The following is a 17,500-nucleotide window of genomic DNA, read 5'->3' as shown; positions in this document are numbered from 1 at the left end:
AGTTAAATGATTGTCACACCTGTTGTACACAGTGAACAGTTAAATGATTGTCACACCTGTTGTACACAGTGAACAGTTAAATGATTGTCACACCTGTTGTACACAGTGAACAGTTAAATGACTGTCATACCTGTTGTACACAGTGAACAGTTAAATGATTGTCACACCTGTTGTACACAGTGAACAGTTAAATGATTGTCACACCTGTTGTACACAGTGAACAGTTCAATGACTGTCATACCTGTTGTACACAGTGAACAGTTAAATGATTGTCACACCTGTTGTACACAGTGAACAGTTAAATGATTGTCATACCTGTTGTACACAGTGAACAGTTAAATTATTGTCACACCTGTTGTACACAGTGAACAGTTAAATGATTGTCACACCTGTTGTACGCAGTGAACAGTTAAATGATTGTCACACCTGTTGTACACAGTGAACAGTTAAATGATTGTCATACCTGTTGTACACAGTGAACAGTTAAATGACTGTCATACCTGTTGTACACAGTGAACAGTTAAATGATTGTCACACCTGTTGTACACAGTGAACAGTTAAATGACTGTCATACCTGTTGTACACAGTGAACAGTTAAATGATTGTCACACCTGTTGTACACAGTGAACAGTTAAATGATTGTCATACCTGTTGTACACAGTGAACCGTCAATTACTTATCACACCTGTACACAGTGAACCGTCAATTGCTTATCACACCTGTACACAGTGAACAGTTAAATGATTGTCATACCTGTTGTACACAGTGAACCGTCAATTACTTATCACACCTGTACACAGTGAACCGTCAATTGCTTATCACACCTGTACACAGTGAACCGTCAATTGCTTATCACACCTGTACACAGTGAACAGTTAAATGATTGTCATACCTGTTGTACACAGTGAACCGTCAATTGCTTATCACACCTGTACACAGTGAACCGTCAATTGCTTATCACACCTGTACACAGTGAACAGTTAAATGATTGTCATACCTGTTGTACACAGTGAACCGTCAATTGCTTATCACACCTGTACATAGTGAATCGAACATAAAACGATAAACACGCTCAGTTTGACTGTGATTTGAATTTTTTTTAAAACCATACACAGAAACAAACCATAAAGAGATGGAGAAATGAAACGAAAATTAAAACAGAAACACACCCGTCAAAAGTAAGCACATGTTTCACTTTGAACAAAACAATGATCAGAAATGACTAAAAACAAACAAAACAAAACAAAACAAAACAACACAACAACAAACAAAAACAAAACAAAACAAGAGAGGCAAGGCCTTCAAGACTCACTTGTGATAAATCAAGTCCCCTAGCATTAATTACAGAGTAATTTCCCTTTTTTAGTATCTGCACCAAAACGTTTGCAAAATAAATAAAAATTCCATGCTCAGCAAAAGAAGTTCCTGTTTGAACAAAAAATGATAATAATGACTCCTCTTGTTGTTGTGTCAGGATAAGAGGTCAAAGTGCCAAGTTTAGAGAATACAAAAAATATAAATATAACAGTAAATGCAGTTTGCATATAATTAGGCTTCTTTTTTATTTTTTGTGCCCATCCCACAGGTGTAATATTGTTTTAAACAAGATGACTAGAAAGAACTGAATTTTTCCTATTTTTATGCCAAATTTAGTGTCAACTGACAAAGTATTTGCAGAGAAAATGTCAATGTTAAAGTTTACCACACACACACACACACACACACACACACACACACAGACAGACAACCGAACACCGGGTTAAAACATAGACTCACTTTGTTTACACAAGTGAGTCAACAAGAAAAACAACGACAGACTGATGTCCGCTAACCAGCGCCCCTGAAGAAAGAGAACACTGTGATCCGAAAGGACGACACTTCTCATCAAACTGAGAATTATTTCACAACCCACAGCTTGGGTTTTTGTGTGTGTTTGTTTTTGTTGTTTTTTTTGGGGGGGAGGGGGGGTGCACGGGGGGGGGGGTTATACACGCTTTGACCGATGTCAAAATACATATTTTATGTACGAGCTAGTGCACACCCTGCTTAATTGCACCGCCACCTCACCTGCACCCACCACACAAACAGCTTTCAAGACCTGTGAACAAGGACACCTGTTCACCAGTGTGACCTAATGACAATCGATCATGCACCCCGGGACAAGAGGTGTGCATGCGAATGATTCATTGTTGAAGCAAGACAGGCAACCTTCCAGTTCTCTCATGAATAAACCATGAGGGTCTCCGGACCCTGTTTCGCCCATGGGTGGGGGAGAGAGAGAGTGAGAGAGAGAAACAGAAGAAGAAGAAGTGTAACACTGCCAGTGTCATTTTGGTCGGCCCTCAAGTAACACCCACAACCCTCGAACACCTCCCCCTCCCCATTCCCCAATCCCCCCCTTCCCCCATGCGCTCCTCCGCCCCCCCCCCCCCCCCCCCCAACCGCCCAGCCCCTCACCCGACAAGAACAATAAAAACTACAATCGTATTTAATCTGCTTTCTGAAACCTGAACAAAATGCATCGAGAAAATGACACCGCTCATTAAAAACAAAACCAACAAAAAATGTTGTTATTTTTAAAAGTGTAAGTTAATGTTGCTCCTGAATATCCTTAAAAATTCTTAGAGCACACTGCGTTCGGACAAATCCATATACGCTACACATCTGCTAGACAGATGTCTGACCAGGAGCATAACCCAACGCGCTAGTCAGGCATTGAGTGCATGCACAGAAATATTGTATGTGTGCACCTATCAGGCATGCACAGAAATATTATATGTGTGCACCTGTCAGGCATTGAGTGCATGCACAGAAATATTGTATGTGTGCACCTGTCAGGCACTGAGTGCACCTATCAGGCACTGAGTGCACCTATCAGGCATTGAGTGCACCTATCAGGCATTGAGTGCACCTATCAGGCATTGAGTGCACCTATCAGGCATTGAGTGCATGCACAGAAATATTATATGTGTGCACCTGTCAGGCATGCACAGAAATATTATATGTGTGGACCTGTCAGGCACTGAGTGCACCTATCAGGCATTGAGTGCATGCACAGAAATATTATATGTGTGCACCTGTCAGGCATGCACATCAATATTATATGTGTGCACCTGTCAGGCACTGAGTGCACCTATCAGGCATTGAGTGCATGCACATCAATATTATATGTGTGCACCTGTCAGGCACTGAGTGCATGCACATCAATATTATATGTGTGCACCTGTCAGGCACTGAGTGCATGCACATCAATATTATATGTGTGCACCTATCAGGCACTGAGTGCATGCACATCAATATTATATGTGTGCACCTATCAGGCACTGAGTGCATGGACAGAAATATTATATGTGTGCACCTATCAGGCACTGAGTGCATGCACATCAATATTATATGTGTGCACCTGTCAGGCACTGAGTGCATGCACATCAATATTATATGTGTGCACCTGTCAGGCACTGAGTGCACCTATCAGGCACTGAGTACATGCACAGAAATATTATATGAGTGCACCTGTCAGGCACTGAGTGCATGCACATCAATATTATATGTGTGCACCTATCAGGCACTGAGTGCACCTATCAGGCACTGAGTACATGCACAGAAATATTATATGAGTGCACCTGTCAGGCACTGAGTGCATGCACAGAAATATTATATGTGTGCACCTATCAGGCATTGAGTGCATGCACAGAAATATTATATGTGTGCACCTGTCAGGCATGCACAGAAATATTATATGTGTGCACCTGTCAGGCATTGACTGCATGCACAGAAATATTGTATGTGTGCACCTATCAGGCATTGAGTGCATGCACACCAATATTATATGTGTGCACCTATCAGGCACTGAGTGCATGCACAGAAATATTATATGTGTGCACCTATCAGGCACTGAGTGCATGCACAGAAATATTATATGTGTGCACCTGTCAGGCATGCACAGAAATATTATATGTGTGCACCTGTCAGGCACTGAGTGCATGCACAGAAATATTATATGTGTGCACCTGTCAGGCATGCACAGAAATATTATATGTGTGCACCTGTCAGGCACTGAGTGCATGCACAGAAATATTATATGTGTGCACCTATCAGGCACTGAGTGCATGCACATCAATATTATATGTGTGCACCTATCAGGCACTGAGTGCATGGACAGAAATATTATATGTGTGCACCTGTCAGGCACTGAGTGCATGCACAGAAATATTATATGTGTGCACCTATCAGGCACTGAGTGCATGCACAGAAATATTATATGTGTGCACCTATCATCAGGCACTGAGTGCATGCACATCAATATTATATGTGTGCACCTGTCAGGCACTGAGTGCATGCACAGAAATATTATATGTGTGCACCTGTCAGGCATTGAGTGCATGCACAGAAATATTATATGTGTGCACCTATCAGGCACTGAGTGCATGCACAGAAATATATGTGTGCACCTATCAGGCACTGAGTGCATGCACAGAAATATTATATGTGTGCACCTGTCAGGCATTGAGTGCATGCACAGAAATATTATATGTGTGCACCTATCAGGCACTGAGTGCATGCACATCAATATTATATGTGTGCACCTGTCAGGCGTTGAGTGCACCTATCAGGCACTGAGTGCATGCACAGAAATATATGTGTGCACCTATCAGGCATTGAGTGCATGCACATCAATATTATATGTGTGCACCTATCAGGCACTGAGTGCACGCACAGAAATATTATATGTGTGCACCTATCAGGCACTGAGTGCATACACATCAATATTATATGTGTGCACCTGTCAGGCACTGAGTGCATGCACATCAATATTATATGTGTGCACCTGTCAGGCACTGAGTGCATGCACATCAATATTATATGTGTGCACCTGTCAGGCACTGTGTGCACCTGTCAGGCACTGAGTGCATGCACATCAATATTATATGTGTGCACCTGTCAGGCACTGAGTGCACCTATCAGGCACTGAGTGCACCTATCAGGCACTGAGTGCATGCACACCAATATTATATGTGTGCACCTATCAGGCATTGAGTGCACCTATCAGGCACTGAGTGCACCTATCAGGCACTGAGTGCATGCACACCAATATTATATGTGTGCACCTATCAGGCATTGAGTGCACCTATCAGGCACTGAGTGCATGCACATCAATATTATATGTGTGCACCCATCAGAGTGGATTTCTTCTACATATTTCTGCCAGAGGACAGCGCCTTCGTTGCCAATAGTTCTTTTTCAGTGTGCCAAGTCATATGCTGCACACGGGACCTCGGCTTTTTTTCTTCTTTTTTTTCTCATCCGAATAAACCGACGCTCACTTTGATTTTGCAGTTAAACTTGGGGGAAACGGTGAGAGTGGGAATGGAACCCAGACCCTCACAGACACTGTTTTAGCAGAAAAAACGTGCTTAGCCATTCTGCCACCTTCTTCCAAAACATAAAAAATGGGAACGAACGAACAAGTAGATTTCCTCTTCTAAAAATACATTAATGATCAAAGTTTTGCAACGGATATGACGCAAAAATAATCAGGATAGGACAACACAAGATCACAAGTTTAAGACAAAAATAACACTCTAAAAAACACAAATTATACATACACGGCCGCAGTAAGCTGGTACTTTTGACACTGAGAAACTAACGAAGGGATAATTAAGTGTGTATAACTCAAGTCAGTTCCTTATAAGCAATTCTTTTACAACAAAACGACGAAATATATCGTAAAAAAAATATAAAAACAAGATAAGAAAAGATAGGAATAACTTTATAATCTCTTAATAGAGAAATATACTTACGTATATAATCACAACATAGACAAACAAAAATGAAAATCATAATTGTACAAAAAATAAAATAAATATAATGATAATAATAATATTCAATAATAATAAAAATAATAATAATGATTATAATAAATAGAGTAACTAATAAAGTTCATAAATAATTGATCGTATGCACGAACACCACTCAGATTAATAAAATTCAGAGAGAGAGAGAGGGGGGGGGGGGTCGGGGGGGGGGGGGGGGGGTGGAATCAGTCACTGTCTCAGCCTGGGATGGAGCCCAATACGGATCACGATGACAGATGGCTAGCTTGGTATCCATTGCCACAGCGCGGGGACATAACGACTTGTTACCGGAATGCCACACGGTGTGATCAATGGCGCGCCTGTTTCGCGCTGGATGGACTGCGCGTGATTTGTAAGGCTGGTGAAACGACAGACAGGAAATGGCGCAGAGAGCGCAACAGACTGAATGTGCATGTGACCCGTTAGAGTCGGAATCAGCGCGAAAAGTAAGACTTGGTGTTGTGCCCGGTAAGAGAAAAGGACTTTAAGAACACAAACAATAACGATTCTAAACAGGGGCACAGGGAACGCTATGAAACTGAACACACAACACTATAAGACTGAACACAGAACGCTATGAAACTGAACACACAACACTATAAGACTGAACACAGAACGCTATGAAACTGAACACAAAACACTATAAGACTGAACACAGAACGCTATGAAACTGAACACACAACACTATAAGACTGAACACAGAACACTATGAAACTGAACACACAACACTATAAGACTGAACACAGAACGCTATGAAACTGAACACACAACACTATAAGACTGAACACAGAACACTATACAACTGAACTGAACACTGTGATAAAACTGAACACAGAATGCTATGAAACTGAACACACAACACTATAAGACTGAACACAGAACACTATACAACTGAACTGAACACTGTGATGAAACTGAATACAGAACGCTATGAAACTGAACACACAACACTATAAGACTGAACACAGAACAATATACAACTGAACTGAACACTGTGATGAAACTGAACACAGAACGCTATGAAACTGAACACACAACACTATAAGACTGAACACAGAACAATATACAACTGAACTGAACACTGTGATAAAACTGAACACAGAACGCTATGAAACTGAACTGAACACTATGAAACTGAACACTGAACACTATGAAACTGAACACACAACACTATAAGACTGAACACAGAACGCTATGAAACTGAACACACAACACTATAAGACTGAACACAGAACACTATACAATTGAACTGAACACTGTGATAAAACGCTATGAAATTGAACACTGAACACTATGAAACTGAACTGAACACTATAAAACTGAACACTATGAAACTGAACTGAACACTATGAAACTGAACACTATGAAACTGAACTGAACACTATGAAACTGAACACTGAACACTATGAAACTGAACTGAACACTATGAAACTGAACACTGAACACTATGAAACTGAACACTGAACACTATGAAACTGAACTGAACACTATGAAACTGAACACTGAACACTATGAAACTGAACACTGAACACTATGAAACTGAACACTATGAAGCTGAACACTGAACAATATGAAACTGAACACTATGAAACTGAACACTGAACACTATGAAACTGAACACTGAACACTATAAAACTGAACACAGAACACTATGAAACTGAACACTGAACACTATAAAATTGAACACAGAACACTATGAAACTGAACACTGAACACTATAAAATTGAACACAGAACACTATGAATCTGAACACTGAACACTATAAAATTGAACACTGAACACTATGAAACTGAACACTGAACACTATGAAACTAAACACTGAACACTATAAAATTGAACACAGAACACTATGAAACTAAACACTGAACACTATAAAACTGAACACAGAACACTATAAAATTGAACACAGAACACTATGGAACTGAAACCCAATCACCCCCCGAATCAGACACAACATCAAAATATCATGTTAAGGTTTATAACACACGTTTCCTGACAAGAAAACTGTTGGAAAATTCAACAAAAGACAAATCCCTGTTCCACGAAGCCTGGACATTTACTACAAACACCGGTGACACAACGAGAAATCCATGACTTTCCTTTTTTTTTTTCTTCTTTTTTTTTCAAAATAAAACCCCCTATAAATGATTCGCTTGCCACACTGATTTCTAAATGGTTTTTCATCACAATGAAATTTGTTGAGCGGGCACTTAAAGCAGAAGAACATTCAGAATGTTCAGTTCTCGATGAGCGGGAGCCCAATTCTCTGAGCTGAGTGTTGCTAATCTAGAATTCCCCGTGGTCCCGTCAGCACACCGCCACTCATTACTTGAGTCCCTGTCCCATTTCCGGCTGTGGATCGATCCCATCTCTGACCTGAAGATCCGGTTTCCTTTATGTTTTTTCCCCCTGTTGTTCTCCACCATCAAGACTTCTCTCTCTCTCTCTCTCTCTCTCTGGGGTGTCCATGTTTCCTTGGTAATAACATTAAAATAATTATGTTTCGTTTTCCGATGCAGTTGTATTTTTTTCTTTGTTTCGTTTGTACGTTTGTGTTCTCTCTCTCTCTCTCTCTCTCTCTCTTATGGCTGGATGGAAGAAAGCTTGTCGATAACTTCTCATTTACTTGATTAAATTTCGTTTCGTTTCGTCCCCCCCCCCCCCCCATTTCTCTCTCTGTCTCTCTCTCTCTCTCTCTTGCTCTCAGCTTCAGAATGGATGGGCACGTACCTATGAAATCAAAACGGAAAGAAACGATTAATGAGAATGTGAAAAAAAAATCATTTTACACAAATTTCTAAGGCAACCCTTTGCAGACAAACCAAGGCAGCACTCTCTGTGTTGGTTCTCTCTGTATCTCTGTCTCTGTCTCTCTCTCTGAAGCTGGCTTCAGTCAGCAGACACCGGAAGTGAATGAAACAAGGCCAGCAAGCAATGGAAACTTGGGCTGATGACACGTCAGACAAAGTGCTTGGGAGATACTGTCGATAGAACAATTAACTTCAAAGCCACTGAGCTGCGTCGTTAAAAGGGGGGGGTGGGGGGGGGGCAGTCTTTGCGTTAGATTGGAGTGTTTTATAGTTGTCTCTTTTTGTTGCTGGCTTTTCCTCCGCAGGAGTTTAGACCTTTCGTTAGAATATCTTCTTTTGTACTTTTGTACTCTTAAAAAAAATTTAAAAAATAAAAAATAAAAAGAAGCAAAAACATTAACATAAAACTTACATCTTACAGTCCGCCTTAGCTGAGTAACTTACCAGAAACTGAAGAGAGACGAACCCCTGCTTCATGAAGTTTCGATATTTCTTAGTGATGGAAATGTGAAATCCTACAATATAACTGTTGTTGTTGTTGTTGTTGTTGTTGTTGTTGTTTGGTTGGTTGGTTGGTTTTTGTTTGTTTGCTTTGTTTTCAAAACATAACTGTGCAAATTACTCCCTCTGTAGGTTGTTTTTTTTTACAAAATAAACTATGGGACTACGCAATCACTTTAACACACAGAAACATTTTACGTGTTCAACTCCAGGTCAGATTTTAAAAAAAGAACTCTCTAAGCTGAGTGTTGCAAATCTGGTAATATCAGTGGCGCCATCAACACACCACCACTCTTGTTCTCTGCCCCTTTCCTGCTGTGGATGGATCCTGTTGTCTGTGACCAAGGGATCCGTTTTCCAGGTGATCTGTTTTGTTTTTCACAACAAAACCACCTGAACATTGTCTCTGTCTGTCTGTCTGTCTGTCTGTCTGTCTGTCTCTTATTCTTTTTATTCTTTCAGTCTTTCTCTCCCTCCCTCTTTCTTCTTCCTTCTCTCTCACTCCACCTCCTCTCTCTTTCTCTCTCCCTCCCATACATCACTAATTCTCTCTCTTTCTTTCTGCCTTTATCTGTCTCTGTCTGTCTGTCTGTCTGTCTGTCTGTCTGTCTCTCTCTCTCTCTCTATCTATCTATCTGTGTGTATCTATGTATTTATTTGTGCGTTCGTGTGTGTGTGTGTGTGTGTGTGTGTGTGTGTGTGTGTGTGCGTGCGTGTATGTGTGTGTGTAACAGAAGGGTGAATGGGCTTCCAAACAGACGGAAAGAGTGAAAGAGAACTCTGCAGAAATTAACGTGAGATGATTCCAGGAACACTTCCGGGAAGACATAATTATTTAAGATTTTCAGTGATGATAATCATTTCACACAGAATTCCACGACAGTCCATCGCACACACATAAACCAGGGCAGCCTAGTCTCAGTCATCTCTCTCTCTCTCTCTCTCTCTCTCTCAGGCTAGCGCCGGTCAGCAGGCACCGGAAGTGAATGAATCAAGGCCAGCATGCAATGGAAACTTGGGCTGATGACACGTCAGACAAACCACCTCTGGGAGTTCTTTTCGATCGGACCATTAACTTTTAAAGCTTCTCAGCGCCATCGGTAATGAGAAAACACCCTTTAATATTTGATCGTTTGTTTTGCTTGTTTTGTTTTGTTTTGTTTTGTTTTTCACATTCGTGGTGTTTAGTTTTTTTCTGTTTCTTTTTGGTCGCTTCTCTTTTACTTACTTTGGGGATTCTGTTCTGTTTCGTTTTGTTTTGTTTTGGGTTGTTTTTTTTTATAATATTTTGTTGTATTTGTATTTGTATTTCTTTTTATCACAACAGATTTCTATGTGTGAAATTCGGGCTGCTCTCCCCAGGGAGAGCGCGTCGTTACACTACAGCGCCACCCATTTTTTTGGTATTTTTTTCCTGCGTGCCGTTTTATTTGTTTTTCCTATCGAAGTGGATTTTTCTACAGAATTTTGTCAGGAACAACCCTTCTGTTGCGGTGGGTTCTTTTACGTGTGCATGCTGCACACGGGACCTCAGTTTATCGTCTCATCCAAATGACTAGCGTCCAGACCACCACTCGAGGTCTAGTGGAAGGGGGAGAAAATATCGGCAGCTGAGCCTTGTTTCGAACCAGCGCGCTCAGATTCTCTCGCTTCCTAGGCGGACACGTTACCTCTAGGCCATCACTTTTCATGGTAAGTCCAACTTCTGTTCCATTTGTATATTGTGTTTTATCGGTAATGTGCTCAATGAAATCATTTGATGTCGATCACAGGTTAACTCCTACCTCTAGCGTAGATCGTATCTAGTTCTGTGACCGGCTGTCTGTATAATTGTATTGTTAGACTTGACAGCTAGCTGCGCCAGTCAGATAATAGGTAATACAATCTACCATGGTTAGTGTGTCTCTTGTGTCAGACAGAACACTGATCACCACAGAACTCTTGTCTCGTACAATGAGCGAAACTACTGGTAGAAGTCAAGACTGACATTACACAACAAGAACCCATCTTAAAAAAACAAAAAAACAAAACAACTACAGAAAACTACGCAATGCACACTATGAACGGTGACTTTCAACATCAGCCAAACACAAAACCCCATCCAACCATTGCTCCTGACCACAAGACGGAGGAAATATTAGGAGCACTGACACTGAAGAAAAAAAATGTAATTCTTCAAATTGTACCTCAACAGAAAACGTAGCAATCCCTATGTACATATTTTTTTCTGAATGAACCAAAGAAATTCAAGAGCTGCAAATTATCATGAACCATGCATCTGAAAATCAGTCTCAGTAACATTTTGGAAAAAATATGAAGTCCTACAAATATTTTATGACAATGTTTTTCCAACTATACTTACAAGACATTAATCTTTGATGTTTTGTAAACAACCCATCAAAGTGCATATCAATAACAGAACACAGAAACCACACAAATTTCCGTCACAGAAAACAATCCTCACCCCACCCCCGAAACAACAAAAAAACGGACAGATTTGATTTGATTTTTCAAATACTTGATGAATATATAACACCTATCCTCGGTCGGAGACCAAGCTCTAAGCGCTTTACAAACTCGGGGTCATTTGCACAACAGGCTGACTATCTGTACAGGACGCCCCAGTGGAAACACATCTAACCCTTCTCACCTGAGCGGAGAAAGGGTTGAGGAAAGCCCATATGGACGGCGCGTGCCCGTCTTCCCCGCTGACCATGGAGAACTCGTTCTGGTAGAAGGGCTCCGTGAAGGAGATGACGCCCATGCGGGATGACGTCATGCTGAACGCCCCGACCACCAGGTCCGCCGACCCGCTCAGAATGTCGCCGACCATCCCCGTCCACCGGTCGTCGATGAAGTTACCGTAGTCGGAATCGTTGACGAGGTAAACGACGAACTGGAAGGACAGGTCGTCGGACAGCCTGTTCAGGATGTCGATGCTGATTCCTTTGCAGCAGAACAGCCGGTAGTCCACGCCGTCAGGTTCCTCCCCGCTGAGGAAGTGGTCCACGGCGGACTGCACGTGCTGCGTGGAGCTGTTGGGCAGCATCAGACAGGGCACGTCCATCAGGCACGCCTCCCGCGTGACCACCGGACCCTCCACGAACACGAAGGGCTTGGCAGGCCGAGTGACCACCCGGTAAGTCTTCACGGCCCCCACCCCCACCCCCACCTCCACCCGGGCGGCAGTCACGGGGCTCAGGTCGGCGGATGGGGACCCAGGCCACAGCACCGTCTTCAGGTCCGTGTGTCCGCCGGCCGACATGGTGCCCACGCTCTCCCATACGCGTTCCTCCCGGCCCGTGCTGCTGACGAGGTTGAGGAGGTGGAAGGCGGTGCTGCCCTGCAAGGTGGAGGTGCGAAGGAGTGGAGGTCTGGGACTGTTGGTGGTGGTGGTGGTGGTGGTGACTGTTGGCTGCTGCTGGCAGAGGGGGGAGTAGCGGACACATCTATGGAGAGAGAGAACAGAAAATGGTGTAAAATGACGTAAAATGAATGTGCAAGGTATGATGAATGATGTAAAAGAAAAAAAAAAGAGTAAAGAACTTAAGTAGGTCAGAGAGGAAGAGGCCGGCAGCAGTTTATTATAGCTTCAATCTGCAATTTCAGTTTCCGTTGCATATTCACATAATATAAATAACATAAAAATACGAGAAAAAAAGTTTTTGCCCTGCGCTTTATTTCCAAAGCTAAACAACGGTTCTGATATACTCTTAAACATCCAGTTCAGTTCTTTTCTTGTTTTTCTTCAATGATAGCCCACAGGTCAAAACATAAATCTAAATTTTATATATATATATATATATATATATATATATATATATATATATATATATATATATATATATATATATATATATATATATATATATATATATATATCTTCTTCACCACATACCTCACACTCACTCACTCCCTCCTTCCCTAATTCCCTCTCTCCCTTCAAACATATTTTTCCATCTATCCATCTATCTCCTGATGACTTACTTGGTAAAGTAGCCGGCAGTATGACTGCAACTGATCCGAAACCTCTCTGTCAGCGGAACTGAAGACACACCCTCAGCTTCCGACGACGTTGGAGGCAGCAACGACGAAGACGTCACATCACCTTCGCCAGACGACGACACCGACGACGACGACGACGACGAAGAAGAAGAAGAAGAAGAAGGGAAAGAAGGAGCAGAAGAAGAAGAAAAAGAAGAGGAACCCCAAGGCACATCTGGACGGAAAACGTCCCCAACACAACCCAGCCGTATACATGCGTAGGCACAGCGGATAGTTCTGGTGGCTGACTCCAGAAAGCCTGCCGTGCCGTTCTGGTGGAAGGCCTTGATGCCCAGCAGTCCTGGAGGAAGCCTCTTGAGGTCCTGGCTGTCATACACCATGGCCGTCTCGCTCAGGAACCAGGCGGAGCTGGAGCCGGCGCCCAAGAGGCTCATGTCCTGCGCCTGCCCCAGGATGCGGAGGGAGAGGGAGGGCCGGCAGTGCAGCACCACCATCTTCCGCTCGCTCAGCGCCGTCTCTTCCAGCAGCTGCCGCAGCTCCGGTTCCGTCATCCGTGACGTCACCACGGACCGGCCCACGAACGGCGCCGAATGAGCGTCACCTGTCGATCTGAAAAACAGACATAAAAAGAAAATTAAAAACATCAAATCAAATCAAATCAATCGATGAGTAAATTGATTAATTGAAGAATATAATAATAATAACAATAAGAAGAAGAAGAATATTAGTAGCAGCAGCAGCAGCAGTGACTGCAGCAACAACAGTAGTGTAGTAGTAGTAGTAGTTGATGTTGTTATTAACTGTAGTGCATTTACACAGCGTTTTCAAAGCCTCACGAGGTACTTCACAATAACACGTTAGTCAGGCATAAAGCACACACACAACACACACACACACACACACACACACACACACACACACACACGTGGAGTAAAAGAAAAAGTGGCAATACAGATATATAATGGAGTGCCTTAATTCTGTGGAGACTGCTTGTAAATGACTGGGTTTTTTAATGTACTTAATAAAGGATGCCATGAATGGAGGGGCAAGACATCACAGGGGAGAGAATCATCATAAGAAGGAAGAGGAGGAGGAGGAGGAGAAGGAAGAGGAGGAGGAGGAGAAGGAAGAGGAAGAGGAGGAGGAGAAGGAAGAGGAGGAGGAGAAGGAAGAGGAGGAGGAAGAGGAGGAGGAAAAGGAGGAAGAGAAGGAAGAGGAGGAGGAGGAAGAGGTGGAGGAAGAGGAGGAAGAGGAGGAGGAGGAAGAGGAGGAGGAGGAAGAGGAGGAGGAAGAGGAGGAGGAGGAAGAGGAGGAGAGAAGAGGAGGAAGAGGAAGAGGAGAAGAAGAGAAGGGAGGAGGAGGAAGAGGAGAAGGAAGAGGAGGAGGAAGAGGAGGAGGAGGAGAAGAGGTGGAGGAAGAGGAGGAGGAGAAGGAAGAGGAAGAGGAGGAGGAAGAGGTGGAGGAAGAGGAGGAAGAGGAGGAGGAGGAAGAGGAGGAGGAAGAGGAGGAGGAGGGAAGAGGAGGAGGAAGAGGAGGAGGAGGAAGAGGAGGAGAGAACATGAATAAGGAAGAAGTTAGGGTTCGATTTGAACACCAAGACTGAAATATTTACTGACAAAGAGCCTTTGCTTTGTCCTTTGTGCTCAGAACAGAAATGATTAAGGACATGGTAATTTTTCAGATCTGACTCAAAGGAACGGCGGAGACCAGGAGCGTTTCTGAGAGACGATGGCATATAATTCCCAAACTTGGGGGAACTTTAGCCTAAAAGATCTATTCCCTGCACATTTCAGACTGGTCCTCGAGACTTTAAGCAGGGTTTTTTCAGAACTGGTTTCCAGCACAGAGGAGAGATACGATGGAAGGGAGCAGCGCAGGAATTAAATGAAAGGGGTCAACAAAAATGGTTAAAAGGTCCCATAATAACCTAGTACAGCCAAGGGGCAGCGAATTCATGTCCACTACACAGGAAGGCGGGAGCTCAGTCCTTTCCTTCAGTGGTTTTAACCGTCTCCATTCGACGTCAGGTATCTCCATTCGCGCCTGGGTGGGGCGAGGAAAACCGGTCTAAAGTGCCTTTCCCAAGAGCACAACAATCCACAATGTGAGAGCTAGTGATAGTGATGGCCTAGAGGTAATGCGTCCGCCTAGGAAGCGAGAGACTCTGAGCGCACTGGTTCGAATCCCGGCACAGTCTCCAGTATTCCCCCCTGCCCCCTCCACTAGACCTTGAGTGGTTGTCTGGACGCTAATCATTCGGATGAGACGATAAACCGAGGTCCCGTATGCATCATGCACTTAGCGCACGTAAAAGAACCCACGGCAACAAAAGGATTGTCCCTGGTAAAATTCTGTAGAAAAATCCACTTCCATAGGAAAAACAAATAAAACTGCACGCAGGGAAAAAAAATACCACAAAAAATGGGTGGCGCTCTCAGTGTAGCGAAACGCTCTCCCTGGGGTGAGCAGTCCAAATTTTACACAGAGAAATGTGTTTTGACAAAAAGAGTAATACATTACATTACAATACAACACGACACAACACAACACAACACAATACAACACAATACAATACAACACAATACAATACAATATGGTGTGTCCATCGAGATCGATGATGACCATCGTTGTCATCCAGATGGGGGATGGGGGATGGGGGGAGGGTGGTGGTGGGGTGGGGGGAAGGATGCTCATGAATCTATCTGTGAGTGCGCAGATGGCTGAATAGTCCAATCTGCGCACGAAATGTTCGCTGACAGTTGGGGCAGACAAAGACAGGCATATCATTGTCAGGGAGCTTGTTTGCCCGTGACTTTCTGGCCTGCCTCTTCTCGACAGCTGCAGCAGTCCTGTTGGCCTCGCACAACCTGGCGCCTTTGTGCACAGCAGCGCGCCATTTGTCACGGTCCACTGCAGATTCCTCCCAGGAGTCAGGGTTGATATCAAACGCTTTCAGAGAGACTTTCAGAGTATCTCTGAAGCGCTTCTTCTGACCTCCGTGTGATCTCTTCCCTTGTTGCAGCTCGCCATAGAAGAGCCTTTTGGGCAGCCGATGGTCTGGCATGCGCCCCACGTGTCCAGCCCAGCGAAGCTGGGACTGCATCAGGATGGTGAAGATGCTGGGAAGGGTGGCTTTTGCGAGCACCTCTGTGTCAGGGGTCTTGTCTTGCCACTTGATGTTCAGTAGCTTCCTGAGGCATGTTGTGTGGAAGTGGTTCAGCTTCTTGGCATGTCGTTGGTACACTGTCCAAGTTTCGCAGGCGTACAGTAGTGTGGGGAGAACTACTGCTCTGTAGACCTTTAGCTTGGTCTCAAGACTAATGCCTCTTCTGTTCCAGACATTTGCATTGAGTCTACCAAAAGCTGCGCTTGCTCTTGCAATCCTGACGTTCACTTCATCGTCGATTGTCACATTTCGTGACAGTGTGCTGCCAAGGTATGTGAACCGCTCCACCGCACTGAGTCTCTGACCGTTGACTGTGATGTTGGGCTCAACGTAGGGTTTCCCTGGGGCTGGCTGATGGAGAACTTCAGTTTTCCTCGTGCTGATGGTAAGGCCGAAGTTCCTGCTGGCAGTGGCAAACTTGTCGACGCTGAGTTGCATGTCAGCTTCAGATCCAGCGTTGAGGGCACAATCATCAGCAAACAAAAAGTCTCTGATGATGTCTGTCATGACCTTCGTTTTTGCTTGAAGCCTTCTGAGGTTAAACAGCTTGCCATCTGTTCGGTACTTTAGGCCGATTCCAACATCGCCATCTCTGAAGGCATCAGTAAGCATTGCAGAGAACATGAGGCTGAACAGCGTTGGAGCCAGGACGCAGCCTTGCTTGACACCATTTGTGACAGCAAAAGGAGCAGATGTTTCACCATTGTCCTGGACTCGAGCCTGCATGCCTTCATGGAATTGGCTGACCAAGGAAATAAATTTCCGAGGGCATCCGTACTTGGCCATGATCTTCCACAGTCCCTCTCTACTCACGGTGTCGAAGGCCTTAGTGAGGTCGACATAGGTGGAGAACAGATCAGCATTTTGCTCCTGACATTTCTCTTGCAGCTGCCTTGCAGCAAACACCATGTCAGTGGTTCCGCGCTCTTTCCGGAATCCACATTGGCTCTCAGGCAAATAACCTTGGTCAAGGTGTGCTGTGAGGCGGTTAAGTAGGATCCTGGCAAGTATCTTGCCTGCGATGGAGAGCAAGGATATGCCCCGATGGTTATCACAGGCTTGCCGGTTCCCCTTTCGCTTGTACAAGTGAATGATAGATGCATCTTTGAAATCCTGGGGGATCGTCTCTTCTTTCCACATGAGTGAGTACAGCTGATGAAGCT

At 43.8% G+C, this 17,500-nt stretch overlaps 1 protein-coding gene across 1 annotated transcript in view; it reads right to left on the bottom strand.

Annotated features, from left to right (window-relative positions):
- LOC143280408 (uncharacterized) overlaps positions 1-17,500 on the bottom strand; it is a 126,943-nt gene that overhangs the window by 52,819 nt on the left and 56,624 nt on the right. Inside the window, exons 3-4 of the mRNA XM_076585042.1 lie at positions 13,154-13,780; positions 11,817-12,615 (exon numbers count right to left, since the gene is read on the bottom strand). Of these exons, the coding sequence (XP_076441157.1) occupies positions 11,817-12,615; positions 13,154-13,780 (1,426 nt within the window). The remainder of the gene's footprint in view (positions 1-11,816; positions 12,616-13,153; positions 13,781-17,500) is intronic.

This window comes from Babylonia areolata, chromosome 3, assembly GCF_041734735.1.
Source record: "Babylonia areolata isolate BAREFJ2019XMU chromosome 3, ASM4173473v1, whole genome shotgun sequence".
In the NCBI taxonomy this organism is placed as follows: domain Eukaryota; kingdom Metazoa; phylum Mollusca; class Gastropoda; order Neogastropoda; family Buccinidae; genus Babylonia; species Babylonia areolata.
This window is presented reverse-complemented; position numbering and strand designations above follow the sequence as displayed.